The 26,963-nt window shown below is 64.4% G+C and overlaps 6 protein-coding genes across 7 annotated transcripts; 2 read left to right on the top strand and 4 right to left on the bottom strand.

The window, feature by feature from the left end:
* The first annotated feature begins 2,520 nt into the window (after positions 1–2,520).
* On the top strand, positions 2,521–9,572 carry SEMA3B (semaphorin 3B). The gene is made up of 18 exons (XM_039378653.1): positions 2,521–2,538; positions 4,248–4,375; positions 5,209–5,366; positions 5,443–5,505; positions 5,583–5,702; positions 5,776–5,869; positions 5,958–6,077; positions 6,398–6,543; positions 6,637–6,751; positions 6,848–6,917; positions 7,001–7,145; positions 7,254–7,473; positions 7,562–7,653; positions 7,825–7,866; positions 7,962–8,119; positions 8,231–8,286; positions 8,364–8,503; positions 8,592–9,572. Exons 2-18 carry the CDS (start codon positions 4,276–4,278, stop codon positions 9,030–9,032), a joined length of 2,280 nt encoding a protein of 759 aa, XP_039234587.1. The 5' UTR covers positions 2,521–2,538; positions 4,248–4,275; the 3' UTR covers positions 9,033–9,572.
* A 701-nt stretch (positions 9,573–10,273) lies between these two features.
* On the bottom strand, positions 10,274–12,551 carry LOC113992414 (2'-5'-oligoadenylate synthase 1-like). The gene is made up of 6 exons (XM_027729661.2): positions 12,231–12,551; positions 11,756–12,056; positions 11,501–11,676; positions 11,182–11,420; positions 10,959–11,094; positions 10,274–10,874 (listed from the first exon to the last, which is right to left on the bottom strand). The coding sequence occupies exons 1-6, from the start codon at positions 12,423–12,425 to the stop codon at positions 10,347–10,349; spliced, it is 1,575 nt and encodes a 524-aa protein (XP_027585462.2). The 5' UTR covers positions 12,426–12,551; the 3' UTR covers positions 10,274–10,346.
* Positions 12,552–15,089: 2,538 nt separating this feature from the next.
* IFRD2 (interferon related developmental regulator 2) lies at positions 15,090–18,688 on the top strand. Its single transcript, XM_027726609.2, has 12 exons — positions 15,090–15,117; positions 15,228–15,344; positions 15,437–15,521; positions 15,654–15,778; positions 15,854–16,011; positions 16,221–16,271; positions 16,613–16,782; positions 16,875–16,980; positions 17,185–17,322; positions 17,468–17,596; positions 17,671–17,766; positions 17,879–18,688. The coding sequence occupies exons 1-12, from the start codon at positions 15,090–15,092 to the stop codon at positions 17,957–17,959; spliced, it is 1,284 nt and encodes a 427-aa protein (XP_027582410.1). The 3' UTR covers positions 17,960–18,688.
* LSMEM2 (leucine rich single-pass membrane protein 2) lies at positions 18,677–21,217 on the bottom strand. Its single transcript, XM_027729465.2, has 4 exons — positions 20,758–21,217; positions 19,424–19,564; positions 19,133–19,342; positions 18,677–19,051 (listed from the first exon to the last, which is right to left on the bottom strand). The coding sequence occupies exons 1-4, from the start codon at positions 20,777–20,779 to the stop codon at positions 18,915–18,917; spliced, it is 510 nt and encodes a 169-aa protein (XP_027585266.1). The 5' UTR covers positions 20,780–21,217; the 3' UTR covers positions 18,677–18,914.
* Position 21,218: 1 nt separating this feature from the next.
* On the bottom strand, positions 21,219–22,935 carry HYAL3 (hyaluronidase 3). The gene is made up of 3 exons (XM_027729429.2): positions 22,018–22,935; positions 21,820–21,909; positions 21,219–21,664 (listed from the first exon to the last, which is right to left on the bottom strand). Exons 1-3 carry the CDS (start codon positions 22,912–22,914, stop codon positions 21,311–21,313), a joined length of 1,341 nt encoding a protein of 446 aa, XP_027585230.1. The 5' UTR covers positions 22,915–22,935; the 3' UTR covers positions 21,219–21,310.
* A 1,167-nt stretch (positions 22,936–24,102) lies between these two features.
* Positions 24,103–26,381, bottom strand: NAA80 (N-alpha-acetyltransferase 80, NatH catalytic subunit). 2 transcript variants are annotated; one of them, XM_039378814.1, is made up of 2 exons: positions 26,364–26,381; positions 24,103–24,849 (listed from the first exon to the last, which is right to left on the bottom strand). In XM_039378814.1, the coding sequence occupies exon 2, from the start codon at positions 24,839–24,841 to the stop codon at positions 24,128–24,130; it is 714 nt and encodes a 237-aa protein (XP_039234748.1). In that variant the 5' UTR covers positions 24,842–24,849; positions 26,364–26,381; the 3' UTR covers positions 24,103–24,127. The 2 variants fall into 2 exon arrangements, with proteins under 2 accessions (XP_039234748.1, XP_027585252.1); XM_027729451.2 differs by lacking the exon at positions 26,364–26,381 and adding an exon at positions 25,737–26,239.
* Positions 26,382–26,963: the final 582 nt, after the last annotated feature.

Raw genomic sequence — 26,963 nt, 5'->3', positions numbered from 1 at the left:
GACATTGTCACTGGGAGTGCTGGCAAAGGCTACCCCGCTGTGCAAGCCCATCTCTTGGGTGGGGAATGGTGCTATGCCAAGCCCAGGTGGCACAGGGATGCCTGTGGCACAGGGATGCCTATGGCACCAGTTGGCATGACCCAGCTCACCTTGACCCTTGCAATTTGCCTGTCCCCAGACACAATGGCTCCACCAGGGCAAAGGGTTGCTCCCTAGCCACCAAGGAGATGAGGGGCCACCCTGTAGCACTCCTGGGGAGTCACCCCGCAGGTCCCCACGACATCGCCAGAGCTCTCCTGGTGCGGTACATTTCTCTCTGAGGTACAGGATTTGTCCCCGTGCTGGGGGCTAGTGGATGTCCATCCCTCCATGTGGGTGCTCCAGCAGTCGCTGGTCCTGGTCCCCCATTCGATGGCACGGATAACTCCCATGTCCTGCTGGCTCACGCGCTGGCACAGGAAATGCAGGAGCGTTGGCCGTTGCCTGCTGCCGTGCTGCCCTCGGGAGCCCTGCGGAGGTGGAGAGGAGCCGCTTCCTACCGCAAACACTGCCGGGGGCTGGGGCGGCTGCCGGCGGAGCTACCGATGCTCGCTGGAGCCGGAACCGCCGGGGGAAATTTGGCCGAGGCAGCGATCCCTGGGTGCGGATCTGCCAGCGGCAGGGACGGGATCAAAGAGCGAAGGCGCCAGCACCTGCTTGTGCCGTTGGCGGTGACACCCCCGCGCTGGCAGGGGGCCAGGCCACCGACACCTGGCCGGGACGCCTTTGGCGGGCTGGCAGAGAGTGCAGGGATGAGGGCGGGATGCTGGTGGCGATACCCATTCCAGCTGGGGACCGTCACCCTGCCAGCGCCCAGTGGCTCCGGCCCTTGCCAGGAACACCCGGTGGGGCGGGAAGGGGTGGCCGGTGGCCGACGTGGCGCGTCCCTCCCGCGCCGTTTTTTCCGGGATGGAAGCCCGGCCCTTCTGACGCCTGATGGTTTCTCCAGGCGGAGCCACTGCCAGCAAGGTCCCCGCAGGGCTCCAGGGCTGGGGTGGTGATGACGTCACCTGGCCACCTCGCCACGCGTGCCGGGAGTGGCGGTGGTTGGAAAAGTCCCAGCTGGGTGAAGGGACACTGAGGCACAGTGCTGGCACAGTGCAGGAATGTGCCCACTGTGCAGGGCTGGGCACGATGTCCCTATCCCTGCCACCTCAGCCTGCCATCCTGGGACACCAGGCACAGGGATGCCGTGCCCAACTGTGTGGGGGCCACTCAGCCCAAAGTCCTGCTGTGGCATCTGGGCAAAGTCTTATGGCAGTGTAACGCCTGCCATACTGGTGCCAGTGCTCCCCTGCCATCTGACCCCATCCCCCTCGCTGTCCCTGACCCCTTGCAGCCCACAAAGCAGAGATGGCACTCGGCACCGTGGCACAGCCAGGACAACAAGTGGCAGTGCTGAGGCAGAGCCTGCCAACATGCACTGGGCCTGGCAGCAGAAGGGTTACTGGCAGTGGGACAGAAGGGCATTGCCCAGGCACCTTGCCTGGCACAGCTCCTCCTGCCTGCGGCTGGCCTGCAGCTGGCCTGCCTGTGCCTGCCTGCATGGCTCCCGCTGCCTACTGAACCCACTGCCTGCTTGTGCCAGCTGTCTGCCAGCACCTGCACCTGACCTGCCTGCACTGACTGCCAGCCCACCTGCACTTGCTGCCTGCTGGCACTCACTGCCTGCACCTGCCTACACCCGCTTCTGCCTGCATACCTGCCTCCCCACTCACCCTGCACTGCTTGCACCCGCTGCTGCCTGCACCCCTGCCTGTGCCTCTGCCTCCCCAGTCATGCTGGACCTGCCCTCCTGGACTCCCACACCCGCTGGTAGGGACAGTCAGGGGCACGGTGAGGACAGGGCAGGTGTGGCCCCTAGGGCAGCCCGGGTTCCCCCCGCGCTGAGCCCTGCCCGCCGAGGCACGCGTGGCCCCGCTGCCGGCACCACTCGGCACTTGCTATTCTTGGCAGCGGTGGCTGGAAAATGGGAGGCAGCGGAGGAATTTTGTTTGCTCCGTGCTGGGCCCGGGCCAGACATCTGGGCTGCAGCTGAATGGGGCGCGGGACTGGCCCCCCACACTCCCAGTATGGCCCCGGCACCCCCCGGCACGGCCCCCACATCCCACTCCCGAGCAAGCAGCTGCCCCAGGGAGGAGGTAGCCCCGTCAGTCCTGTGCTGTGCCACGCGTGTGCTGAGCGTGGCATCCTCAGCTCTGCCCCGGGGACAGCGGGTGCCACCGGGGGTGTCCCTGCCGGTTACACCCCGGGCTGCGTGAGGTGGCAGCACAGCTGTGTGAGTGTGTGAGTGACGGTCAGTGTTCGCACACGGGTGTGTTTGTGCGTGTGTGTGAGGGTGTCCGCGCGTTTGCCCGTGTGTGGATGTTCTCACACGCGTGTGCGTGTCGCTGTGCGCGCCCCCAGCCCCGCCTCGCCCCGCCCCGCGGGGCCGCCCCGCTCCCTCCCGGCAGAGGCGGCGGGCGGGGCCGCGCCGGGCCGAGCCGAGCCGGGACACAGGTGGGTATCGGGGACTGGGGAGCGGGCAGGGCACGGGGGTGGCTGGGGGTTGTCCCGGGCCGGGGTCTCTGCGCTGCCGTCGGGAGGGCTGCCCCGGCTCGTACCAGGGTGCTGGCGGTGGGGTTCGTGTTCTTGCTGGCACCGGAGGACCGGCGGTGGGGCTGGCACGAAGAGTCTCGGGGGCTGTATCTGCAAGGGTTGGCACCGGGCGTCTGTGGTGCTGCCGCTGCTGCCCACTCCTCCACCCTACCCCCTGTGACAGCCGGGTCAGTGCCCCGACGGTCCGTGCTCGGGGGTCCCCGCCCGGGGGTTCGCACCCGGGGGTCTGCCCGGACCGCTTGGCAGGTCTGGGCAGGCGAGAGGCCCCCGGTACCCCGGCACGGCCCTGGCTGGCGGCAGCCGTCGGGGCTGGCAGAGCCCGGCGGGTCCCGCGGCTCGTCCCGGCGCCTCTGTAAATGCCATTAGCGCCGGCCGCCTTCGCTCCGGGACACCGGGCAGCCAGAGCCGGCACTGCGCCCGGTCGGGACCTGCTCGCTGCCTGCTGCCCACTGCCTGCTGCCCGCTGCCTGCCCCGGGCTCACCCCCACCTGCCAGCCCAGACGGGGCTGCCCCTGCCTGCAGGAACTGTGCAGGCAGCAGCAGATGTGCCCGACCCATGCCGGGCACTGCTCTGCATGTGTGACCCTCCAGGCTGGCACCCACCGGGTGCCCAGGTCAGGCCATACCTGAGCAGGGCAGCAGAGCCTGGAATGATTGCACTGTGTCCCGGTGCTGCAGTGGGGCCTTGGTTGTCACCCTGTGTCCTAGTGAGGCCCCGGTGGTGTGCCATGAGTGAAATCCACAGGGACTGATGATCAGCATAGCTCAGCTTGTGCCTCGCATGCAGCACAGGGAAGTGCTGCAGCATGGCCAGAGGGCAAGGTGGGATCCGTGTTTTTTTGGCACAGTTCGTGCTCTGATAACCATCACCTCCCACTCCCCAGGGGAGAACGTGCTACTGCTGGAGCCAGAGAAACGCTTCCCTACCCTGTGGTGGGCACCCATCAGGGTGGCGGGCACACCAGCATGGGCCCCTCTGGGGATTGTGGACACCCACTTAGCCAGAGCCCCCCAAACCCTGCTCCAATTCACAGGGTGGTACAAGGAGGGACAGGGACCAATGGTGGGGGCTGTAGCAGTGGGGAAAACTGAGGCATGGGACCCCATGATTCCCATGATGGACAGTTTGTCCAGTGCTTAGGAGCCCACTCACCGCCCAGGTTGCCCTGTCTGATTGTCACCACTTTGGTGCATGCTCTGTCCTTGTCCCCATTCCTATAGGACAGCTCTGTGCTTGCCGGCAGGAATGGGCAGAGCCCAGCAGCCTCCTGCCGACAGGCTCAGGCAGGCATGGGGAGGGCTGGATACTGCTCAACTGGGCTGCCTCAGTTTCCTAAGGGGCAGGAGCAGGAGAACTGTTCCCAGAGCCCATTAGTTTTGGGGTTGGATTAATAAGGGCTTAAAGACACGAAGGGATGTGGCTGGCTCATGTCCCCTCCAATCACTAGGTCGAGCCCAGTGGGGGCTCCCCTCGTGCCATGCCTGGGGTTGCCCTGTGCCAATGCTCGGGACTCTCCAGATACCATCAGCAGCATCGGAGAGGGATCGTGGTCTCGGGACAGCGGGGAGGGGGCTGTAACCCGAGCTGAGGTCTTGTTTCTCTGCCCCAGCCGCAGCGCCACCATCCAGACCCCGGCCATGAGCCGCACAATGATCCTGCTTCTGCTCCTGCTGCGCAGCCTCGCCGCCGGCCACCCCCCGGCCGCTGCCACCCCCCGCCTCAAGCTGACCTTTCCCGGTGAGCGTGGGACACGAGCAGGGTGGGGGGACGTGGGGTCAGGTACAGGGGCACCGGTTCCGTGTCAGCAGCACCCAGCATCATCCCGAGGGACGGGAGCATCTGGGGGGGCAGCATGGTGGGAGGGGTGTGAAACACCAGCACGGATGCCTTCCCGGCACTGCTGCCGCTCTCCCCGCGGGCTACCGTGTGTTGGTATTGGCTGCCACATTCCTTGCCTGATGCCAGCTCCTCCAGGGCCACCTGCATGCCCTTGGGGCCATGCCTGCACTTGGGACCTCACTCCCGGCCCCCCAGCACGTGGCAGCTCAGATGCCCCTACCCCTACATGTACCGTGGTGGCACTCCCTAGCCACAGCTGTGCCATGCCTGGTGAGAACGCCGCGCCGGCAGTAGAGCTGGTGCCGTGTCCTGACTGGCCACTCCGTGGGCTCCGGCACGGCACAGGGGGCTTTGTCCAGCGGCGGGTCACAGCAAGAGCTCTCCTCCCAGCCTGACAAAGGGCTGTTTGTTCCCGCCGTGGTGGGATTAGCTCCGCAGGGCAGGGAATGGTCCCTTCTCCCCCACCGCCTGCTGCTGGGTGGGCGGTGCAGGGATGGGTACTGGGAGCATGGGGATGGGTGTCAGGGGACACAGGGATGGGTGTTGGACAGGCGTGGGGATGGGTGCTGGACCAGCTCAGGCTTGGTGAAGCTGGTCAAGCCAGTGGGACAGGTTTGGGGGAGGGGATGGCCATGGCCTGACCCAGGTCACTCTGGAGCGTGTATCCAGGGCAGGGGAAGGGGCCGGGCGGTGGCGGGGCTGGGCTGATCAGTGCCGGTGGGTCCTGGCAGAGCTACGGGCTCGCCATGGGCTGCGCCTCTTCTCGCTTGAGCGCTCGTGCTGCTATGAGGCCCTGCTGCTGGACGAGGAGCGTGGCCGCCTCTTCGCTGGTGCCCAAAACCACCTCCTCTCCCTGGCCCTGGATGACATCAATCAGCGGAATAGGAAGGTAACAGTGGGGGAGATGCTGGCGGGGCAGCCTGGGGGATACTGGGGGCTGTGAGCATCCCCTTTTCCACCTGCAGATCTACTGGCCGGCTCCAGTGGAGTGGAGGGAAGAATGCAACTGGGCTGGCAAGGACATCACCGTGAGTGCCGGGAGGTGTTATGGGGTGCCAGGGGCCTGCCTCAGCACCACCTCACCCCCTGTGCCCTCCATCCCCAGACTGAGTGCATGAACTTTGTGAAGATCCTGCATCCCTACAACCGGACCCACCTGTACGCCTGCGGCACCGGCGCCTTCCACCCCGTCTGTGCCTTTGTGGAGGCCGGCCAGCATGCAGAAGTGAGCCCCCCCAGCACTGCCATGGGCCCTGGCTGCTGCCACCTGCCCACCTCCCATCCTTACCCCTCTCCAGGAGCCCATCTTCAAGTTAGACCCACGCCACACTGAGGATGGCAAGGGGAAGAGCCCGTACGACCCCCGGCACACAGCCGCCTCCGTCCTCGTGGGTAAGGGAGAGCCGAGCCCAGTGTTGGGTGCAGCGCAGCAGGGGGGTGCCGAGGGGTCCCCCGTAACGCTTCCCTCGGTGCCTGCCAGGCGAGGAGCTCTACTCTGGGGTGGCCACCGATCTGATGGGCCGTGACTTTACCATCTTCCGCAGCCTGGGCCGGCGTCCCTCCATCCGCACAGAGCAGCATGACTCCCGCTGGCTCAACGGTCAGTGCTGGGGTGTGGGAGGGCGGCAGGGGGTCCACCGACACCCCAGCACGGTGTTGCTGCTCCCTGGAGGCATCAGGGCAATGACTTCTCCAGGCTCAGCTGTACCCTGTCCTCTCATGCCTCCAGAGGGTGATTTCAGGAGTCTCTGTGTCCCTTGCAGAGCCCTGATATCTGGTGGGGTCCCATCCTCACTCTGCCTCTGCCCAGCAGCTGGGCAGGGTTGGTTCTGCAGCCTCATGGGACCCCAACAGGTGTCCCCGGGTCCCTGGGGAGCAGAGATAATGAAGACATTGGAGGCATCACCCCTCTGTCCCCAGAGCCCAAGTTCGTGGCCGTTTTTTGGGTGCCAGAGAGTGAAGACCCCGACGACGACAAGATCTACTTCTTCTTCCGTGAGACAGCGGTTGAGCGGCAGCAGGGGCTGGGCAAGACCAGCTTTGCCCGCATCGGCCAGATCTGCCGGGTGAGGGTATCTGTAGGCGGGTGGGCTGGGGGCCAAGGAGCCCAGGGGTGCCACCTGCTGCTGCTGACACTGGTGCCCTCCTTTCCCTGACAGAATGACATGGGTGGGCAGCGCAGCTTGGTGAACAAGTGGACGACCTTCCTGAAGGCTCGGCTTGTCTGTGCCGTGCCAGGACCCGATGGGGCAGACACTCACTTCAATGAGCTCCGTGAGTGCAGAGGGATGCGGCCCTTCAGGGTAGCAATGCCCCCTTCAGGGCATTACTGGCATATTGGGGCAGCACTGATGCCTTCCCTGCTTGCAGGGGACGTTTTCCTGCTGCAGACAAGGGACAAGCGGAACCCTCTTGTCTACGCCATCTTCTCCACATCCAGGTCAAGCCCCCTCCCCACCACTCTGCTCATACCCAGTGGTGCCCCCCTTGCCCCCTCACATCATCCCCTCTCTCTCCCACCAGCTCTGTTTTCCAGGGCTCGGCTGTCTGTGTCTACACCATGGCCGACATCCGCCGGGCTTTCCTGGGCCCTTTTGCACACAAGGAAGGTCCCAACTACCAGTGGGTGTCGTACCAGGGCCGTGTGCCATACCCCCGCCCGGGCATGGTACGTGGTGTGGGGGTGTCCTGGCTGATGCCAGCAGTGGGACGCCACTAGCTGGGGTGGGGTCATTGGGGTGTGAGACCCTGCTTAGCCATTGCTGTCTCCCCACAGTGCCCCAGCAAAACCTTCGGCACCTTCGGCTCCACCAAGGACTTCCCAGATGAGGTGATCCAGTTTGCTCGGCATCACCCACTGATGTACAACCCTGTGTTGCCCCATGGCCAGCGCCCCCTCTTCCTGCAAGCTGCAGTGCCCTACACCTTCACCCGCATCGCCGTGGACCGCGTCACCGCTGCTGATGGCCACTACGATGTCCTCTTCATTGGCACAGGTATGTGGTGACCCCAGAGCTGAGGCAGTGGAGGAGAGCAGGGGGATGCTGCTGCCAGGACCCCGGGCTCACCCCTCCCTGCCCACAGATGTGGGCACGGTGCTGAAGGTGGTCTCAGTGCCCAAGGAGAGCTGGCACCACATGGAGCCACTGCTGCTGGAGGAGCTGCAGGTCTTCCAGGTGAGAGGCAGGCTCTGCATCCCCCCGTCAGACCTTCCCCCGGCACTCCCTTGTGCCGCCCATGCTCTGGGTTGTGCCAGGGCAGTCCAGCTGCCAGGACATGGGAGCCAGGAGCCGGCAGCCCAAGTCTCCCACACACCCCCTTAACTCCTGCCCGTGCTCTGCCCTCAGGATGCCTCCCCCATCACCAGCCTGCAGCTCTCCTCCAAGCGGGTAAGGGGGGACCCCAGAGTGTCCCCATGTCCCACTGTGGCTCTGCCTAGCCCCGTGCCGTGGCATGGGGGTGCTCAGCTCTGCTCTCCCCCCAGCATCAGCTCTACGCTGGCTCCACCACAGCACTGGCCCAGCTGCCCCTGCACCGCTGCGGCGCCTATGGCAAAGCCTGTGCCGAGTGCTGCCTGGCCCGGGACCCATATTGCGCCTGGGATGGCACCACCTGCACCCGCTATGTGCCCAATACGAAGAGGTAGGTGACATGCCAGTGTGTTGTGCTAGGGCAGCCAGTCTGCCTTGAGGCCAGAGTGCAGAGCACAGGTCACGCTGCTGCAGCCCCTGCTCCTGCACCACCTTCCCACAGGCGCTTCCGCCGGCAGGACGTCCGCAACGGTGACCCCAACGTGCTCTGCTCTGAAGGTGAGCTGGGACCCAGACAGAGGTTGGGGTCAACCCTGCTGTGGTGGGGGATTGACATCCAGGCCATGTCCCCCCAGACCCCCGGCGGGGCAGCGTGCCTCAGAAGCAGCTCTACGGGGTGGAGGGCAGCACCGCTTTCCTGGAGTGCGTCCCCAAATCCCTGCAAGCCCACGTCCTCTGGACATACCAGCGCACCCTGGATGACCCCCAGCGAGAGGTAGGCTCTCCCTGGCCAGGTTCTACCGGCAGGGCTGTGCCATGCTCTGCCACGCCGAGCTAACTGCCCATCCCCACGGGTGCTGCAGGTGCAGATGGACGAGCGGGTGGTGCGGACAGAGCGGGGTGTGCTGCTGCGCAGCGTGCAGCGCGCCGACGCCGGCCTCTACCTCTGCCACGCCACCGAGCACGGCTTCACCCAGCCCCTGCTGCGGCTCTCGCTGGAGGTGATCAGTGCCTGGCAGGCTGCGGGCATGGCACCTGCTGGAGACCCCCAGCTCACCGCTGGGGCTCCCGGCCGCAAGGTCTGGTACCAGGACTTCCTCCAGCTGGTGGAGCGCCCACCACTGGGAGCCACAGACAAGGTCTGCCAGAGGCTCCGGAGCCGGGGAAGACCCCCACCTCCGCCCCGCACCCACGCCGGACCCCCTGGCCGCGGGCAGGGTGAGGAGCCACGCAAAGCCCGCCGCCGGCGCACCCATGAGGGGCCGCGGGCTGAGCGTGGCCCCCGCAGCGCATCCCCCTGGTGACCCGGGGGTCGGCCCCGGGCGCCAGGCTCTGCCTAAGAGCGGGGCCGCAGGTGGGGCACAACCTCGACCGCCCTACCAGCAGCACTGCGTGGGCAGTGGTGGGGGGTTGAAGCTCCGGGGCCACAGGAGGGCAGCCGAGATGAGCAGCTCCCCGAGGGGCTGCCGATTGCCCTTGCCACTGGCTCCAGCACCGGTGGGGACCCAGCCGGCTGCCGGCATCGCAGAGTCACCAAAATATTTATTAACGACTGTTACGATGAATGTAAACCTGCAGGGCCAGACAGTGCCCCCCCAGCATCGCACTGCAGGGGAACAGCACAGCAGGTTCACCCTTGGGTCCCAAGGGGGCTGCACACGGGAGTGGGACCACAGAGGGGCAGGACAGGCGCTGGTGGGACACAGGGGCCCAGCAGGAGGAGGGGGGTGTAAAGGGGAGATGTGGAGGTGCATAAAGGTGGCATCCACTGCCCTGGGTGCAGAGTAGTGGCACAGGGGACCTTGTACTAATTGAGCACAATAAAGCAGAGATTCAGCCCAGGGTCTCGCGTCTGCCCCAGAGCCCCAGGAAGCACTTGGTGGGGCACTCTGGTGCCCCACAGTGGGGACTCCCCAGCATTGAGCCAAGAGGCAAGGTGTTCAGCAGCTCCTGGAGGGCTGGGGTAGCCAAGACTTGCAGGAACATTGTCAAGTTTGATGGGGTCCTCCCAGGCTTCCAGGTCCCCATGCTTTCAGTTCCACTTTCATTTCTGGGAGATGAAAACCGAAGCCTCCCCAGTGCCAACAGGCAGCAATTAAGGCAGTGACCAAAGGTGACTTCAGAGTCTGGTATCTGCAGTGGTATCAGGACCCCTGGTGGCACTGGCCACATCCCATTGCCTCTGGTGACACCATGCCACCAGCATGAGCCATGTCCTAGCACAGGCTGCACCTCAGCCCAGACACTTGAGCCCCCTGCATGGGCACAGGCAGGCACTGGTGCAGGCAGGAGCAGGCAGAGATGAGGCAGAGGATAGCGCTAATTTTTTCTCCTGTGGTCCAGCTAACAGCAGGCTGGTACCCCTGACCCCACCAGGCACCCTGGATTTGGGCAGCACTGCTGCTCTGCACCCGTGTGTCCCTGTGCCATCCGAGCAGCTGGTGGCATTGAAGTCGCCCCTCATCCCAACGGGGATGGGTGACCCCAACCCCTTGACCACCCCATGTGACACTTGACACTGTCCCCAACCAAGCAAGCAGCTACCAAGGATCCACCAAGGCATTTATTTCTAGTGTGATGGGGTACACAGAGGCATGGGCTGGTGCTGAGGGCAATGCTCAGGAGAGCGAGCAGGCAGGGAACTGGGGATGCTGGGGGCCTGCACCCCCCCGGAGCCGCAGGGACATGTGGATGGTGGTCTTGGGCTGAACATTGTAATGTGCCAGTGTGTGCCGGTCCTCCATCTCCCTGGTGTTATAGATGAGGTACTGCTGGTCAGCAGAAGGCCCCTGCCGGCTCTGGATCTGCTCCTTCAGCTTCCGGACAGTGTCGGTGGGCAGCACCGTGTAGGTAATGCTGCGGTTCTTATCACCCTGCACGAAGACCTCCATCTCCTGGGGCTCGGTCTGCAGCAGCACCAGCTTGGTGCTGTAGAAGATGCCATACGCGGCCAGGGTCTCGCTATCCTGTAGGTTGATGTTGTTCCTACCTGGCTCCTGCTGTGCCAAGTTCTGCCTGTAAAAGGGGATGCCCCACTTCTGCTGGATCTCCTCCTTCACCTTCCTGATGGTGTCAGAGGGGCTGATGGTCAAGCTCAATCTGGTGCCCGACAGCTGCCTCACCTCAATGTTCACGCGCCGGGCCGGCTGCAGGGACAGGAGAGCAGGTTGGCAAAGCCAGCAGGGGCAGGGATGGGGGACCATGATGCCCACAGGCTCAGGCAGCCTTACCTGCACCTCCCAGGGCTGGATACCTGCAAGGCAGGGTAGTGAGCTGCAGCTGCTGGCAGCTGCCCGCGCCATCAGGCCCCAGTTCTTGCCTTGGCCCAGGATCCCCGTGGGGTCAGCAGGGTCCAGAATGACAGGGCTGCAAACACAAAGAGTGGGCACTGCTGTCAGCCCTGGGCAGTGCCATGGGGCCAATGGCACAGGTGCCATAAGACACAGTCCTCACCGGTCACTGCTCAGCAGCCCCTTGACATGGCCACCGATCTTGCTGTCCTTGAGCGAGTAGTACTTCTCCCAGTAGATGCAGATGTCCTGGTACCGGCACAGCAGCTTCAGCACTGTAAGGAAGCCTTGAGCCATGACAAAGGAGTCGTAGGAGCCTGTGCCCTCCTCCCAGGCATAGATGGTCAGGAGCTCCAGGGCATACTTGGGGGGCAGGTCCGCTTTAGGGTTCTTTAGTTTCAGCTGGGGAGAAGACAGGGATGGGTGAGAGCTGGCTGGGGTGGGTGCCTAATGGGAGCTGGGAAAGCTGGGCAGCCCCTCACCTCCTTGTACCAGTACTTGACCAGTCGCAGGAGGTTCTTCGGCTTGGCAGGGAGACGCTTCACAAACTTCTTCTGCAGCTCAGTGAAGCAGGGGGAAAACTCCCCAGGGTGGCTGCAGGCATTCAGGAGCTCCACGTACACATCTGCCCTTGGTGGGGCATCCTCCATTACCTGCCCTGTGGGGCGAGAAGGAGGGTGAGAGCCATCCCATCACTGACACCACTGCCTGGCCCCATGCCAGCCTACAGCACTTACCCAAGGCATCATAGGCAGGCAGAATGTCCACATCAATGGACTCTCCGTTCTCCTTGGAGGAGAGAGTGAGGCTGAGGGAGCGTGGTGCATTGTCAGGACCCTTGTAACGGGGTTCACTGATGCACACGGTGAACTGCAAGTTCTTCCTGCAAAATAAGGCAATCAGCCTTATTTTGATCAAATCCAGCATATCCTTTCTCTTCTCCTTCTGCTTTTGGTAGCTGGATAAGCAGCTGAGGAAGAGCACCACATCAGCATCAGAGTTGTTCTTCAGGGCCGTGCCCTTGCCCGCTGAGCCACCCTGCAGAGAGATACCCTGCCTGCTCAGCACCGCTGCCCCTCAGCACTGGGATCGCCTGCCACCACTCCTGGAACTGCCAAGGGAAACTGAGGCAGGGCAGGAGCTGGTGCAGCAGGACAGAGGGAAGGGCAACAGCAGAGGTGCCAGCTAGCCCCTGAGCAGGGCAGCACTCACCTTGACTGTCTTGTTGACATGGATTTCGGTCCCAAAGCAGTCCTCCTTCAAGAAGTCGCAGATACGCCTCACTGTCTGCTTCACCTGCATGGAGAAAGCTGTGCTGGGCTCCAGGTTCTGCGCGATCCAGCCATCCAGGTTTTTGGCAGACACCGTATTCAGTTCGTTCATGAATGACACCTGGCCCACACTCATGTTGCCAGGTGTGCTCACTCCTGTTGCTCTCTACTGACTTGCTACCTCCTATGTCCACTGCCTTCACTTATCTGCCTCCCACAGCCTGCTCTTATCTGCAGCAGCTTTTAAAGCTCCCCAGGCCACCGCCCCTATGCCGTCACCACTGGGAACTTAAGGTGGTCCCGGGTCCTGCCGACGGGGTCCCCCGGGTGTCCGAGTTGCCACCACCGCGGGGGCTCGGAGGGGGCAGGAGGGGCTGCGCGTCACCCTGACATCCGACAGAGGTGGTGGTGGCAGCGCAGGTGGCTGTCTGAGGCTGGCTCTGGAACCTTGTAGGACCTCACAGCCCAGGTGCCTGTGGTGGCACAGGGTCTCCCCTGGGTGCCCAGCTGGACAGAGGTCCCACCATTGGGCCCCGGTGCCAGCCCGTGCCTGCCTGCACCCATGCCAGGGGCTCAGGTGTCCAGGCTGGGGCGCAGCCAGTGCCGGGACATGGCTCGTGCTGGCGGCACAGTGTCACCAGGAGTAATGGGACTTGGCGAGTGCCACCAGGGGCCTTGATATCACCAGAGGCAATGGAATGTGTCTGTCAGCAGTGTCAGCAGATGCCCTGGCATCATTGTAGGCAATGAGATGCAGACAGTGCCAGTGCCACCGGGGGTCCTGCAGTCACCCCAAGTAATGGGACATGGCCAATGCCGGCACCACTGGGGGCCCTGGTGTCACTTCTGACAATGAGACATGGCCAGGGACAGTGCCACCGAGGATCCTAGTGTCAACACCGACAGTGGCGCATGGCTGGTGCCAGCATCACCAGGAGTTCTGGTGCCCTCCCTTGCAGTGGGATGCAGCCGGTGCCGGCATCACCGGAGCTCCCAGTGACCCTCGAGCCCGGCAGCGGGAGGCGCAGGCTGGATGTTGCTGCCCGTGCTGCCTTAAGCGCCGGAGCCAGGGAATCGGGAGTTTCGATTTCTCTTCCTTCCGCGACTGCGGTTTCGATTTCTGACTTGTCCTAGCTGGAAACGAAAGTGGAAAGGGCTCCGCGAGTGCCCTCTTGGCCCAAACAAACTAGGAATAGTCAAAACACTCAAACTCATGCCTGGAAACTCGGGGCGGGGTCAGGCGGGGCCAGGAGGACGGGCGGGGGCTGCAGGCAAGGGGACAGTGGGCTTCCGGGAGCTGCGGCTGGCAGAAAGTGGGGAAAAGGGGGATAGGGAACAGGGGCAGGAGCACGAAGGGGCAAGGGATCAGGACACTGGCAGAAGACAGGCAGGGGCTAGGGAGAGGAGGCAGTAAGGGACAGGGATAGGGACAAGGATGAGGCAGGGAAGCATCAGCAGCAAGGGCAGGGATATGTGTAAGAGGGAGATGGGGTCCAGTCAGGGTCAGGGACAGCATAGGGGTACGGACTGGACCGAGCAGAGATAGGCAGGGACAGAAATACAGACAGGAGCAGGGAGAAGAACAGAAGTAGAGATATTGGTAGCAGCAGGAACATGGCCAGGGCAGGGATATGAGCAGGAGCAGGGACAGGTGTCCCCTTAGTGATGGGTGAAAACAGGGCAGGAAAACAGGCAGAGAAAGGGACATCAGGAAGGATATAGGCAGGGAGAAGACCAGCAGTGGGGACAGGGGTACAGGCAGGGGCAGGGCTGTGGGCAGGGACAGGTGTCAGGAGCATTTCACACCTGGTCCACGAGGCCCAAGCACCAGGACCAAGACACCAAGGTGATCATGAATAAAGAGACATTCTTTATTCATACCCAAAGGGTGTCCCAGCCAAATTGGGGCACTCCAAACGTGGTTCACACATGGCTCTCGCACCCTTTGAGTGCTGAGGCACAGCAGGGTTTCACCAGTCCCTACTCTCCCCATGGCTTTGTAAAGCCAGTGCAATCATGATTTTGGCATCCTTTCTTCCTTGTTTTGGAGTCAGTCTCACTATCTTAAGGGGTGAGGCCAGATAATGGGAGGGCCCAGGATGCTGGTCTTATCTGAGGAGTCCAGGAGTAGCCTTCATCTTTTGTGGTGGGGCTGTCCTCCTCCAGAGCTGGGGCCCTGCTGCCATTCCTACCCAACCATAGCTATGCAGTGAACAAGGGAACTGTTGGTGTATAGATCTTAATAAAGGTCATAACACTCCATATGAGAAATACTAAGCGGCAGGGCAGGGATATGGGCAGGGATATGGGCAGGAGCAGGGACAGGTGTCCCCTTAATTGTGGGTGACAACGGGGCAAGAATACAGGCAGGGATATAGGCAGGGAGAGGACCAGCAGTGGGGAGAGGGGTACAGGCAGGGGCAGGGCTGTAGGCAGGGACAGGTGTCAGGAGCATTTCACACCCAGCCCAAGGGATATAGGCAGGGATAATGAGGAGCCAGGGGTGAAGACAGTGTCAGGACGGAGAGAGGGGCAGGGACAGGGGCAGGGAGAAAAGCAGAACCAGGGACAGGGTAAAGGCAGGGCAGGGATACGGGCAGGGCCAGCGACACAGTCACGGACAGGGATTCCAGCAGGGCGGGCAGGGAAGGAGTACAGACAGGGACAGGACAGGGATACGGGCAGGTCCCACGGCGCATGCGCAGACGGCGGCGGGCGCTCCCAGGGGGCCGCGCGGGGGGCGGGCCCAGGGGCGGGGCCTCCCGTCGGGGGAGGGGCGTGGGCTCCGCGCGCGCCGGCCATGCCGCGGTCCCGCCGCGCTGCGCGCCGTGAGTGGGGGGAGCCGGGAGGGAGGGCCGGGGACACGTGTGACAGGTGTGACATTTGTGACACGGGTGACGCGGCCGGTCTGACACGTGTCTGTCCCGCACCTCCGCAGGCGGCCCCGGCAGCGCCCGGGCGGGCTCGCCCGGCAGCGAGGAGGAGGCCGGCAGCGAGGTGCTGAGCCACTGCAGCAGCGCCAGCGAGGGCGCCAGCCCAGCCGAGGAGGGACCAGGTGAGCCCCGCGGACCCCCCTGGTGTCCCCACGTGGGTGGCGGTGTCCCCCACCCGCGGGCTCCCCGCCTTCACGTGGTGCCGCCCGGGCAGGGAGCGAGGCGGCGAGTGAACAAGGCCAGGAGGAGGAGGCAGAGGACCGGCTGAAGGAGCACATGGACAACCTCCTGGACAAGAGGTGAGGAGCGGCTGCCACCTGCCGTGGGCGCTCCTGGCGCGCTGCCCATCCCTGCCAGCGCTGCCAGCCGGGGGCAGGGACGTGCCATGTCCCGGGACACCCCGGACTGTGACGTCCCGCGATCTCTCGTAGCGCCAAGACGCGGCAGGCGGCACTGCAGAGCCTGCGCCTGGCCTTGTCCTCCAAAACCCTGTCCGAGTTCCTGCTGGAGCGCCGCCTCACGCTCACCGACTCGCTGGAGAAGTGTCTCAAGAAAGGTCAGGGCGCGGGCGGGCTGCGGGCGGCGGGGCTGGTGACCCGGGTCTGAGGGAGGTCTCTCGTGCTGCCCACAGGTAAAGGGGACGAACAGGCGCTGGCGGGCACCGTCCTCACCCTCCTCTGCCTCCAGATGGGCTCCGGCCCGGAGGGAGAAGAGGTGTTCCGCAGCCTGAAGCCCCTGCTCGTCAGCGTCCTGACAGACAGCACGGCCAGCCCCAGCGCCCGGCAGAGCGTAAGGCCCGGCCCCTTTCCTCCTGGGGACACCTCGGTGCTGGGGAGAGCCTTTGGGGCCCCTGCAGTTGCCGGAAGGTGATGGGATTGGGTGTTGTACAGAGCAGGGGGGCAAGGCAGAGGCACCACTGCCTGGCTTCTCTTTGGTTGGGTGCTGGATCTGTCCTGGCACTGCCTTCTCTGACTGCCCTTTCTCACTCCTCTCACCAGTGTGCCATGGCCCTGGGCATGTGCTGCTACATTGCTGCTGCTGACCTCGAGGTAACTGCGCCTGAGTGTCGCCCATACCCCTGCAGGAGGGCACCCAGGGCTGCTGTGCCACCTGCCCTCAGCCCACGATGCCAGGGCAGCCTGGAGCTGAGCTGGGGTAGGGGTACAGGGACATCAGTGACAGCCCAGGCCCCTTCCCTGGGCAGTGTGGAGCTGAGCTGGGGGGAGGCCTGCCTTGCAGAGATGGGGTGTTCTGGGTGGAGGAGTCTCTGCTGTCTCAGGGAGTTCCTGGTGCCCCTGGGCACGGTGGGTCCCCTTCAGTCCCCAGTGCACAGCTCACTATGGCATCTTCATGTCAGCTGTGGTCTGACTGGTGAGTTTCTCCCCTCCAGGACCTGATTTCGTGCCTGTCCTGCTTGGAGGGGGTCTTCAGCCCCCCCAGCACAGGTGAGGCAGGCTCAGCACCTGCCCAGCACGGGCCTCTGCACTGCAGCGCGCTCCAGTCATGGTCCCTGCTCCTGACCATCTGCCCCCCCTCCCACCTCAGGAGCATTTTGGACAAGTGAGTGGGGTGTGGGGTGAGTGGAGGCTGGTGTGGGGTAGCCAGCTGTGGAGTAGAGAGTCCCTGACTGTCCTCCTGCCTCTCTGTCCCAGTCGCTGGCTGCAGCTGCCCCCACTGCTGTCCAGCAGCAGCGTCGCCCTGCGCATCCTGGCCGGGGAAACCATCGCACTGGTGTTTGAGTTGGCCCAGGACCTGGAGGTACAACAGTGGGTGGGCAGTAGCCAGGTGGGAGGGAGCTGCAGGCAGCAGCACCCTGCCCGTGCCCTGGCTGAGCTGGCACTGACTGGAGTCACCAGAAGGTGTCCAGGCAGAGGGTCTGGCCTGGGTGATCCCCCTGCCCTGTCATGGCCATGGTGGCAGTGCCTGGAGCCACATCCCTCCAAATCCCCTGCTTTTTGGCAGGAGGACTTGTGCCACCAAGATACAGAGCTCTTGTGTGCCCAGCTCAAGGTCCTGGCTACTGAGAGCAACAAGTACCGAGCCAAGACAGACCGACGGAAGCAGCGATCCATCTTCCGGGACATCCTGCGTTTCATTGAGGTGCTGGAGGCTGGTGGTGCCCTTCCCTGCCGAGCCCCTCGCTGTATGGCTGCTGCCCAGCTGCCTGGTGATTCCCCTCCATGGAGAGCCAGGGATACGTAGGGCTGGTACCTGGGTTATTGCTGATGCCCCTCTCTCTGTTCAGAGTGGGGAGTACCAGGAGGAGACCATCCGATTTGGCCTGGAGTGCATGTACCTGGACAGCTGGGCACGCCAGCGGACCTACCAAGCCTTTAAAGAGGTGCTGGGCTCTGGCATCCGCCACCACCTCCAGGTAGGGGCTGGGCAGACCCACCAGGGAGTGCCGGGCTGGTGCTGGTGGGTGCTGACATGCCCCTGCTTCTGCAGAACAACGAACTGCTACGGGAGATCTTCGGCCTCGGGCCCCCCTTGGTGCTGGATGCAGCTGCTTTAAAAGCCAGCAAGGTCTCCCGCTTTGAGAAGGTGTGTTCCACCTCCCAGATTTATGCCCACAGTCCCCTCCTGTGCCGCTGATTGAATCTAGTGGGCGCTGATGGAGCATCCCTAACCCATCTCTTCTTCCCTCTCCTTCCAGCACCTCTACAACTCGGCCGCCTTCAAAGCCCGCACGAAAGCCCGGAGCCGTGTGCGGGACAAGCGGGCGGATGTGCTGTGATGGGCAGAGGGGGGCAGAGCCCCCAGCCCACCTGGACTGCAGACCCAGCACTGTGAGGGGCAGGTGCCCCTGGCCTTTGGGCTTTTATTCATGTACAGCAGAGTATTTAATGCCTGGAGCTGCCCCACTGGGGGCTGCCCCCTCTTTTATTTTTTTAACCAAAGAAAGGAAGGATAAAAGAAGAGCAGGGGGAGGTGGTGGCGTGTCTGCTGTGTGCCTGCTCTGCGGCTGAGGCTCTGTGTGGCACAGTGGGAAGTGGCTTTCACCAGAGCTCCTGCAGCCCCTTTTAGAGGCAAGGCTCATGTCCCCAGTCCTGTGGGGACACCAGGATGGCCTGGCACAGCCTGAGGGGTGATTGAGAGGGCAGAGCTGTGCGAGGCTGTGGGGCAGCTGGCCTGGTGTCTGTGCCTGTGGCAGGAGCATTCGCTTTCACTTGCCACGCTGGGCACAGCCCCTGCCTCCACAGCCAGCCTGGCACCAGGGGTGGTGGCAGAGCAGTGTAGGGTGGCAGGCCTTGCTCAGCCCAGCCAGCTGCTCACTCTTAGCCCTTTTTTCAGCCAAATGCTTTATATGAAATAGTAATCTTGGGGGAAATTAATTACGGGGGGGCAACTGCCCAGGCAGGCATGGGGCTGTGCCAGCTGGCAGTGCCTGCCACTCCGGGAATGTATCTATCATGGTGATTTTCTAAGACTTTGATTGTAAGAGGTAATTAAAAGGCTAATTGGAGGGTGTCTTCTGCCTTGTTAAGAGGAAGGGCTGTCACAGAGGCGGGTGCCGGTCCTTACAGCCCTGTCCCTTTCTCTCGCAGCCTGGGGCGGGAGCCAGGATTGCCCCTGTGCCCCGAGAGGCAATGCTGCCAGGTCTGAGCAGGTAAGGCTGCCCGTTGCCCCCTCCTGCCCTTCGCTGCCCCTTCCCGTGGTGGCCTGGAGCCCGTGGTGGGGCTGGGAGCAGCTCAGCGGTGCCCGCCGGGCTGGGTGCTGGCGTTGAGGCGAGCCCAGAGCTGCCTGCTGGCTGCCCGCAGCTGGTGCACGGCATCCTCCTGGCTCTCCAGCCACTGGGCCAGCGCCCGCACGGACTGGCTCTGCAGGACTGCAGGGAGAGGATGGGGACATGTTGGGGACAGGCTCCCCTGCAGCACCCTAGCCCCCCGCCCTGCCCAGTGTCACATACCACTCAGGTAGATGGCCAGCGTGGCCAGGACCAGGCTCGCCAGTGCCAGGAGCACCAGCAGAGCCAGCAGCAGGGGGTGGCCAGGGCCGAGGCAGGGGCAGGGGCTGGCAGGGGGCACGGGGCGCAGGGTGGGCAGTAGCACTGGGGACACAGGGGACACGGGCCGAGGTGGAGGCCGGCGCAGGCTGCTGGAGGGAGCCGGGCCGTTGCCTGCAGGCAGGGGAGAGAAGAGGTCAGAACCCCGTCACAAGCACAGCCAGGGCTGGCAGGACCACCCCCCAGCGTTCTCACCCTCTGTGCCCTTCTGCCCGCCCGAGGCCAAGTGCAGGTCGCTGATGGACTCCACGGGGCACAGGCTGATGGCTCCCGGCTCACTGCTGTCAGGGTCCCCGGGCTCTGCTGGCGCAGCACCCTCAACCCTTCCCATGCTGTCTGCTGGAGCAGAGGCAAAGGGTCAGCGTGTGCCCTGCCCACAACCCCTCCCTGCCCCAGGCACCCCTGTGGGACCAGACCCCTCCGGGGGGGGATCCCAACCTTGGCAGCCCAGTGCTGTGGTGGGGCGGGCAGCCAAGGCCGGTGTTCCCTTGGCACAGCCCTGCAGGCGCGGCAGGCAAGCGCTGGCTGTGCCCCCCGGCCCTGACGCTGTCATCGGAGCACTTAGCAGGCAGGCACCTGGTGGCCACGATTCCAGAGCCTCCCGGAGCCTCGTTAGTGGGACTGGAATCTGGCCCTGGCTTGGGGGCAGGAATGTGCCACCCCCTGGTCCCGATAGCCCGGGCACTTTGGGGCTGGCTGGGGCTCCCAGGGCCAGCTGGGAGGCAGTGGGCAGGGCCAGGGCAGTGCCAGCCGGTGGTGTGGCTCAGCTTGCCCTGCAGGCACCGTGCTCAGGCATTGCTTGGAGATGCACAGATGGAGATGTGGGATGTGTGCTGTGCCAGGGGGACCTGGTGCCCACTGCCCAAGTGGGCACATCCCTCATGGGAGTGAGGGAGCTTTTTGGAAGTAGGCATGGCTCCAGCACCATTTCAGGAAGCAAGCATGAGGTTGAGGGAAAGGGTTCTTTTCTAGGTGTTTGCACATTTTTGAGCAGTGGGCAGGGCCCACGTGCTGTGCCCGTGTCAGAGCGGGGCAGGCTGGCACTGTGCCCATTCCCAATCCCTCCCGGGGTCAGTGGTGTGTCGCAGGGCAGTGTGGCGCCATGCTGCTGCTGTCCAGACTGTGAGTCACCCTGCAGGTTGGTGGGCATCAGGGCTGGGGAGCCTCAGCTGGTACCCAGGTCCCCTCAGACCCTCCCCAGGGCCCTGCCTTTGGCCGGGGGCTGGCCCGTGGGTATCCCCATCACCCCTGCATCTGCTTCCCCCCAGCTGGGGGACAGAGCTGGTTGCATAGGTTTGGTGCAGGGGGCTGTGCCAGCCAGCTGCCTGCCCCCTCCCCAAACCCTGCTGCCCTGCACCTGCAGCCCTCCAGGACCCTCTTCTTCCCTGGGCAGGCATCTCTGCCCACAGTCCCCCTGGCAGAAGGCACCATCTGGCCACTGCTTCTATCCCAACCCCACAGTCCCATGCCACCCAGTCCCCCCTGGGGTGCCAGGGCCCCCACCAGCCCCCAGCCCGCTCCCAGTGTACCTTCTGCAGCCTCCCTGGGCATGGCTCCCTCTACCCTGCGCCCGGGCAGTGTGAGTGGGCAGTGAGGTGGTGCGGGGCCCCTGGGAGCTGGGCACTGGGTTGCCAGTGCGCCAACTGCGCTGCTTAAAATAGGATAGTGAGAAACACAGTTGGGGGGGGATAAAAATAGCTGTGGGGAGGGGGGCCTGGTGGCGTGGACAGGGCTGCCAGCAGCACAGTGCCAGTGTGGCAAAGGGACAGCAGGTTGTGGCAGTGCCCCATACCCTTTCCCAGGGTAAAGGGGCTGCCAGCTCACCAGGGGATCAGGGCAGAGTCCATGCAGGGAAACTGAGGCCCCACTGGACCCATCCAGAGCCAAACTGGGGTCTGTGCCATCTCTCAGTAGCAATGCCAATTGTGCCCAGCCTGGGGGCACCACAAAGCCCCCCCACCCCAGCTTTGCCCACAAGGACCATGCCAGCTCTGCCAGGAGGATTTATTTAAGTTAATGAGACCGTTAAGTGCCAGCAGCAGTGCTGCCAGGGTAGGGGACCGTGGTGGTCCCCAGCCTGGGTCACCAGCCCCACGTGCCCTGTGGTGGGCAGGTATCGGAGGGCGGGAGGTCCTTATGCCCATAAAGGCTGTGAGTGTGGATGGGCACCAGGCAGGAGGCGGCAGGGCCAGGCCGAACCCGCTGCGCACAGTGTTCGCCTGCCCAGCCACGGTAGCAGTGGCAGCGGAAGGCAGCCGGTGGGCTGGCACTGGGTCCGAGGTGCAGGAGGCTGCCCAGGTCACGGGGCTGCTGGCGCACGCAGCGCCCGTGTCCGTGGCACTTCCTGTAGCTGCACTCTCGGGCCGCCGCCGTCACATTGGCCACGTAGGGGCCCAGGGTGGACACGAGGTAGTGGCGCAGGCTGGCACAGCTCTCCTGGGGAGGAAGCACCAGTGAGAACCCACCCTGGAACCGGAGACCCTCTGGTCACCCCTCCCCAGGCATCAGGGATGTGGCCATCCTGTATGTCCCATGCCACCTCCTGCTGCCCACCATGTGCCGGCTCCAGTGCAGTGCGGGGCCATACTCACAGCTGAGCGGGAATAGGACATGTCTCCCCAGAGCACGAGTCCAGCTGCTCCCAGCGCTGCACTCTCCCCAATGGTGTGCACCAGGTCAGCCTGCCAGGAACAGAAACATGACCGGGCTGGGGAGGCACAGGCTGTGTCCCTGTGCCACGCAGAACCCCCTGGCACACACAATACCAACTCCGGCCCCACAGTGCTTACCAGCTCCAGGAACTGGGGTGAGCGGCGGAAGGAGAGGCGGGAATAGGCAATCACGGGCAGGAGGCCGTGGGCCCCGAAGGCGGCCACACGCAGGGCCTCACGCAGCCGGTGGTGGACATAGCGGCGTCGCAGGGCAGGTGGTAGTGCCGGTGGCAGGTAGATGCTGGGGTAGAGGGCCGAAGAGGCGGCCCAGAGCCAGCCCAGCCGGTTGTTGCGCTGCACCTCTGCCGGCTGGCACTGCCCGGTGTAGTTGGCTACCTTGGCCCAGTTTCCATTGAGGCAGTCAGGGAAGCGGTAGAAACCCCAAAGCCCTCTTGGGCGCAGGGTCTGGCCCAGCAGAAGCGTCTCTTCCATCAGAGCCTCTGCCGCCTGCTCAAACTCCTGCTGGGCCAACCGGAGCAGCCGCTGTGCCGGCAGGGTGCCATGCCGGTCCCGCACCCACTGCTTCGAGGCTGCCCGGTATATCTTTTTGGTCCCCCAATTTTGGGCCCAGAGGGGCCTCCACTCCTCCCAGTCCACCACGGCCAAGCCACGGAAAGCAGGGCGCAGGAGGAGGCGGATGTCCTCAGCCACCCTGGCGAAGTGGGAGCCAAGGGGGACGCGCTGGGGGATGCCCCCATTGTGGGGGACACCCTGCCGTGACAGGTAGGGGTACAGCCCAAACTTGTTCTTGTAGAAGATGGTGATGTTCTGGCCCATGAAGCAGCCGTCCTGGTTCTCCACGATGCCATAGTCACTGAGAGGCAGCGCCACACCGAAGCGGCACTGGCAGCGCCCAGTGGGGACGTTCCACACTACGGCAAAGGGCTGGCCGCCTGACAGGGGCTCAGGTGCTGGGCTCTCCCCGCTGGTGGTGCCCAGTGCCAGGCACACCCACAGCACCAGCACCAGCACCATCCCCCCTCACTGGCTGCCTGCGGGGCCAGCACCCTGCAGGGAAAAGAAAGCAGTGGGGGTGAGGCTGTGGGGCACAGCAGGCACCCCAGCCATGCTGGCACTGCCACCCTGGCATGCGGCAGGCTAGGATCAACCACAGGTGCCAGGTGCCCCGCAAGCACGTGCTGCCCACCCCACAGGACTTGGTAAACTTGAGGGTTTCAGACCCCTCCTGCCTCAGCACTGGCAGTGGGCACCTCTGCCTGCTGCACGCTGGGGTCGAGCCCCTGCCTGCCACCAGCACAGCCATGGCACAGCTCTGGAGTGGCACTGCAAGCCACAGACCCCTGCGCTTCCATTTTCCTGCTGGCTTCCGATCCTGCCTGTAGTGGGGGCACCATGACCCCCTCCTCCCCATTTCACCACAGCACCTTGCCCAGCTGGGTGCCCTACTGAGGGACCAAGCCCCACAAGAGGCATGGTGGAGCCAAAGGCACAGCTGGGTCCCTCATAGACCAGGCAGAACCAGAGGGGGCTGGTGCCCCTGCCCAGTGCTGGCCAGCTGCCCGGGACAAGGGGATTAGACGGCGGACGGGCCCGGGGGCCGCGTGATGCAGCAAGGGCAGTGCTAATCCCCCGGCGCGAGGCCGGACGCTCTCCCTGACCTTCCCGCTGCCATGCCTCTAGCTCTCACTGACGACGGCTGCCTCGGGGTGGGGGGGCTTGGCCACCTGCCCCCCTCGCCATGCAGCTCAGGGACCCGACTCTGCAGCCCCACTGCCATGCCATACTCCCCCTGGTGCCCCTCCAGCCATCGTGTGCCTTGGTTTACCCATGGCTGCTCAGTGGCAAGAGCAGTGGCCATGCTGGAGACCACCACACACCATCAGCCCCAGCTGCCCTTCAGTGAATCCCCTGAGTGGAGGAGACACTGCTGGGACTGGGTGGCACTCCTGGGATCAGTCCCAGCCCCACAGCCTAGACTGGATCTGGCTCCCTGCCACACTGGTGGTCCCAGAGCCATGGCCAGGCGAGCCGGGAGCCAGGTGGGAGCGGAATCAGTGTGCCCAGGCAGGGCAGGGTGTGAGGACCCACCCAGCAATGGGGCCAGGGTGAACCAGGGAGGCTGGGGGAGCTGGTGCCAGCCCTGAAGAATGGCAGGCAGTCAGGCAGCGCCACAGCAGGCAGCTCCTGCCTGCACTGCTTTTAATCACCGTCTTGGGGCCCCAGCCCCTCAGATGTCCTTCTTCATCCAGAAGATGGGGAGCCCTTTGGCGTCGCGGTGGGGGGTTTTCAGGAGGCTCTGCTTGCTGTTCTCAGCCAGGACACCCCTCGCCCAGATCACAGTCGGTGGAGGGGGTGGTGGTGGGACAGTGAGGGGTGGGAGGGGAGGCGGGGGGGCAGAGGGTACCCTTGGCCTGATGGTGATGGCAGCACCAGGAGGGGCAGAGAAGAGCCGCAGCACCTCGGAGGATATGGCAGGGCTGAGGAAGGCCACGCTCTGCACCGGCTCACCCAGGACGTAGCCCAGGTGGGCATAGAAATGCTGCTTGTCGTGGGTGGTGAGGTGCAGGCAGCCAAACCCCTGGGCCCGGGCCCACCGCTCAGTGGCCTCCATCAGCCGCCGCCCATAGCCCTGGCCCCGCAGCGCCCGGGCCACCACCACGCTCTCCACGTAGAGGTCACGGGGACGGCCGACCACGCGGGAGAGTCGGACATGGCCCACCAGCTGGCAGGGACCCTCCCGGGGGCCAGGGATCTCGGTGGGGCCCCGGCTTCGCAGCAGCAGCAGGCAGATGGGAAAGGAGTCCGAGGAGCGCTGGAGCGTGTGGAGCCGCGACGCCCGGCTCTTCCCCCACTCCTCGCGCAGCAGCTCGGCACAGGCTTCCAGCAGCTCCGGCCTCTGGTGCAGGGGGACCAAGCTGAGCTCCTCTGACACCGAGCCCATTCTTCTCACTAACAGGAAACCAAGCAGGCCACAGTTTAGAGGCAGTGGGGGACAGATCGTGTGTGTCCCCCCCAGCCCAGCACTGGCCCCAGTGCGGGCACAGTTCCCCAGCAGTGCAGACAGATGAGTTCATAGGGATTAGCGGCAGGTCCAAGGTCAAACAACAGTGGCAGGGAAGTGCCACGTGGTGCCAGCTCCAGGAATCTGTGCCTTGAGACTTGCAGGCAGGTCTGGCACTGCCAAACCAGCAGAGGGGCAGGAGGCACAGTGCTGGCCTTGCCCCCTCCCCAGCTCTGCCACTAGCTCCTGCCACCTGGGCACCTGTCAGACCAGCCAGCTCATTACATGTGTCCCCAGCATGGGGTTTCCAGGGGGCCCTGACAGCCTCTGAGGGGTCACAACCACCATGTGGTGGGGATCCCTCTCCCAGCCCGGTGGCCGTTCCCATTGCGAAGGAGAAGCCGCAGGCAAAAGGCAGGAGGAACCGCCACACCCGTTTATAGAATGGGGTTGAGCAAACTGCTCCACTTCCCCTCTGGGGGGTGGGGAGAGCTTGGGCTTGCCCTCCCACACCCTCAGGGTGCCCCCCAGTAGCCCCCCTAGCTCCAAGATCCCTGACTCCCAGCTCAGCCTGCAATGACACCTTCAGAGGCCAGACAGCACCCCAAGACCCCACTGGCACCCTCAGTGGGTGATGGTTTTCTTCTATCCACCCAGCAAACCCACACCAGGACCCCAACAGCACCTGCCTGCCACTCACTCTGCCTGCACCCACCTTCCCTGTGCTTACCCTGCTCGCTCTCCCCCTGCTCACTCTCACCCTGTTCACTCTCCCCCTGCTCACACTCACCCTGTCCACACTTAACCTGCCCACAGTCACCCTGCTCACACTCACCCTGCCCGCTCTGCCGGCTCCTGCGCCCTCGGTGCCTGCGCAGCAGCACGGCAGGAAGCAGCCCAGGCTCATGACCAACCACAGAGCCTGGTTCTGCTTCCCTGGTGTGAATGACACGTCTGTCCAGGGCCCCGCGGCAACCCCACTTCCCCACCCTGGACCCTGACACAGGACACCCATCCTGCCTGCATCCCCCCATCGCTCCAAACGACTCGGCACCCACACATGGTGCACAAATAGAAACTGCTTCACCCAGCTGATCGCTGCCCCCACCTCATGGCTGCACGTCCTGAACACACGGTACCCACCCCACCACTGACCACCATCGCTGACCATCACTGACCCACCACTGATCCATCGCTGACCCCAGCACTGACCCCATCTCTGACCCATCACTGACCCCATCACCCAGCACTGACCATCACTGACACATTATTGACCCCATTACTGTCCCACCGCTGGCCCATCGTTGATCCCACTACTGACCAGACCACTGCCCCATCACTGGTCTCATCACAGACCCCAACACTGACCCACCACACGCCCACCACTGCCCCGCCCCCGGGCCCCTGCCCCGTCCCGTTCCCCCTCCCGCCGTGCCCCGGTCCCGCCCGGTCCCGCCCGTACCGCTCTCCGGCCCCGCCGCCGCCGTCACTTCCCGCGCCCCGCCCGCCCCGCCCCGCCCCGCGCGCCCCCGGGCGGCCGGAGGACGCACCGCCCGTGCCCCGATCCCGAATTCCCCGCAGCCGCTCACCCAGCCTTGGCCGTGGCAGGACGGCGGCACACCCACCCTTAGCCACCCGGCCCTCCGCAGAGCCTTCCTCTCCAGCCGCCAGCCCCAAGGACCCCATGGCAGACCTGCAGTGCCGCAGCTCCGCTTCCTTCTGGAGCAGAGCTGCCTGAGGTCCTCCTTCCCTCCTCCCCAAGGAGTCGGACACCGTGGGGGAGCTCTCCATCCGTCTCTTCCGAGTGGTGATGGGCCTCATGGGTGAGATGAAGCTGATGAAAAAGGAGGTGCGGGACAGCCCTGCACTGCTGCTACCACTGCTCCTTCACCTGCACGACCAGGACAAGAGCATGGCCAAGGTGGGATTCCCCACCTGGTAGGTCCTTTGGGTAGTGCAGTGCTGGCACTGGACCCTTCAGATGTGTCCCCCTGAGGTCCAGCTTGCTGAGTCCCCAGGCAGAGACCCCCTCCCTGCCCACTGCTGCCTTTCTGCTCCTGCT

The sequence above is a fragment of the Pipra filicauda genome, unplaced genomic scaffold (assembly GCF_003945595.2).
Source record: "Pipra filicauda isolate LSUMZ 115617 unplaced genomic scaffold, ASM394559v2 scaffold103_size3290846_pilon, whole genome shotgun sequence".
Taxonomy (NCBI): domain Eukaryota; kingdom Metazoa; phylum Chordata; class Aves; order Passeriformes; family Pipridae; genus Pipra; species Pipra filicauda.
Note: the sequence above shows the minus strand (reverse complement) of the source record. Positions and strands in the feature narration are given on the sequence as shown.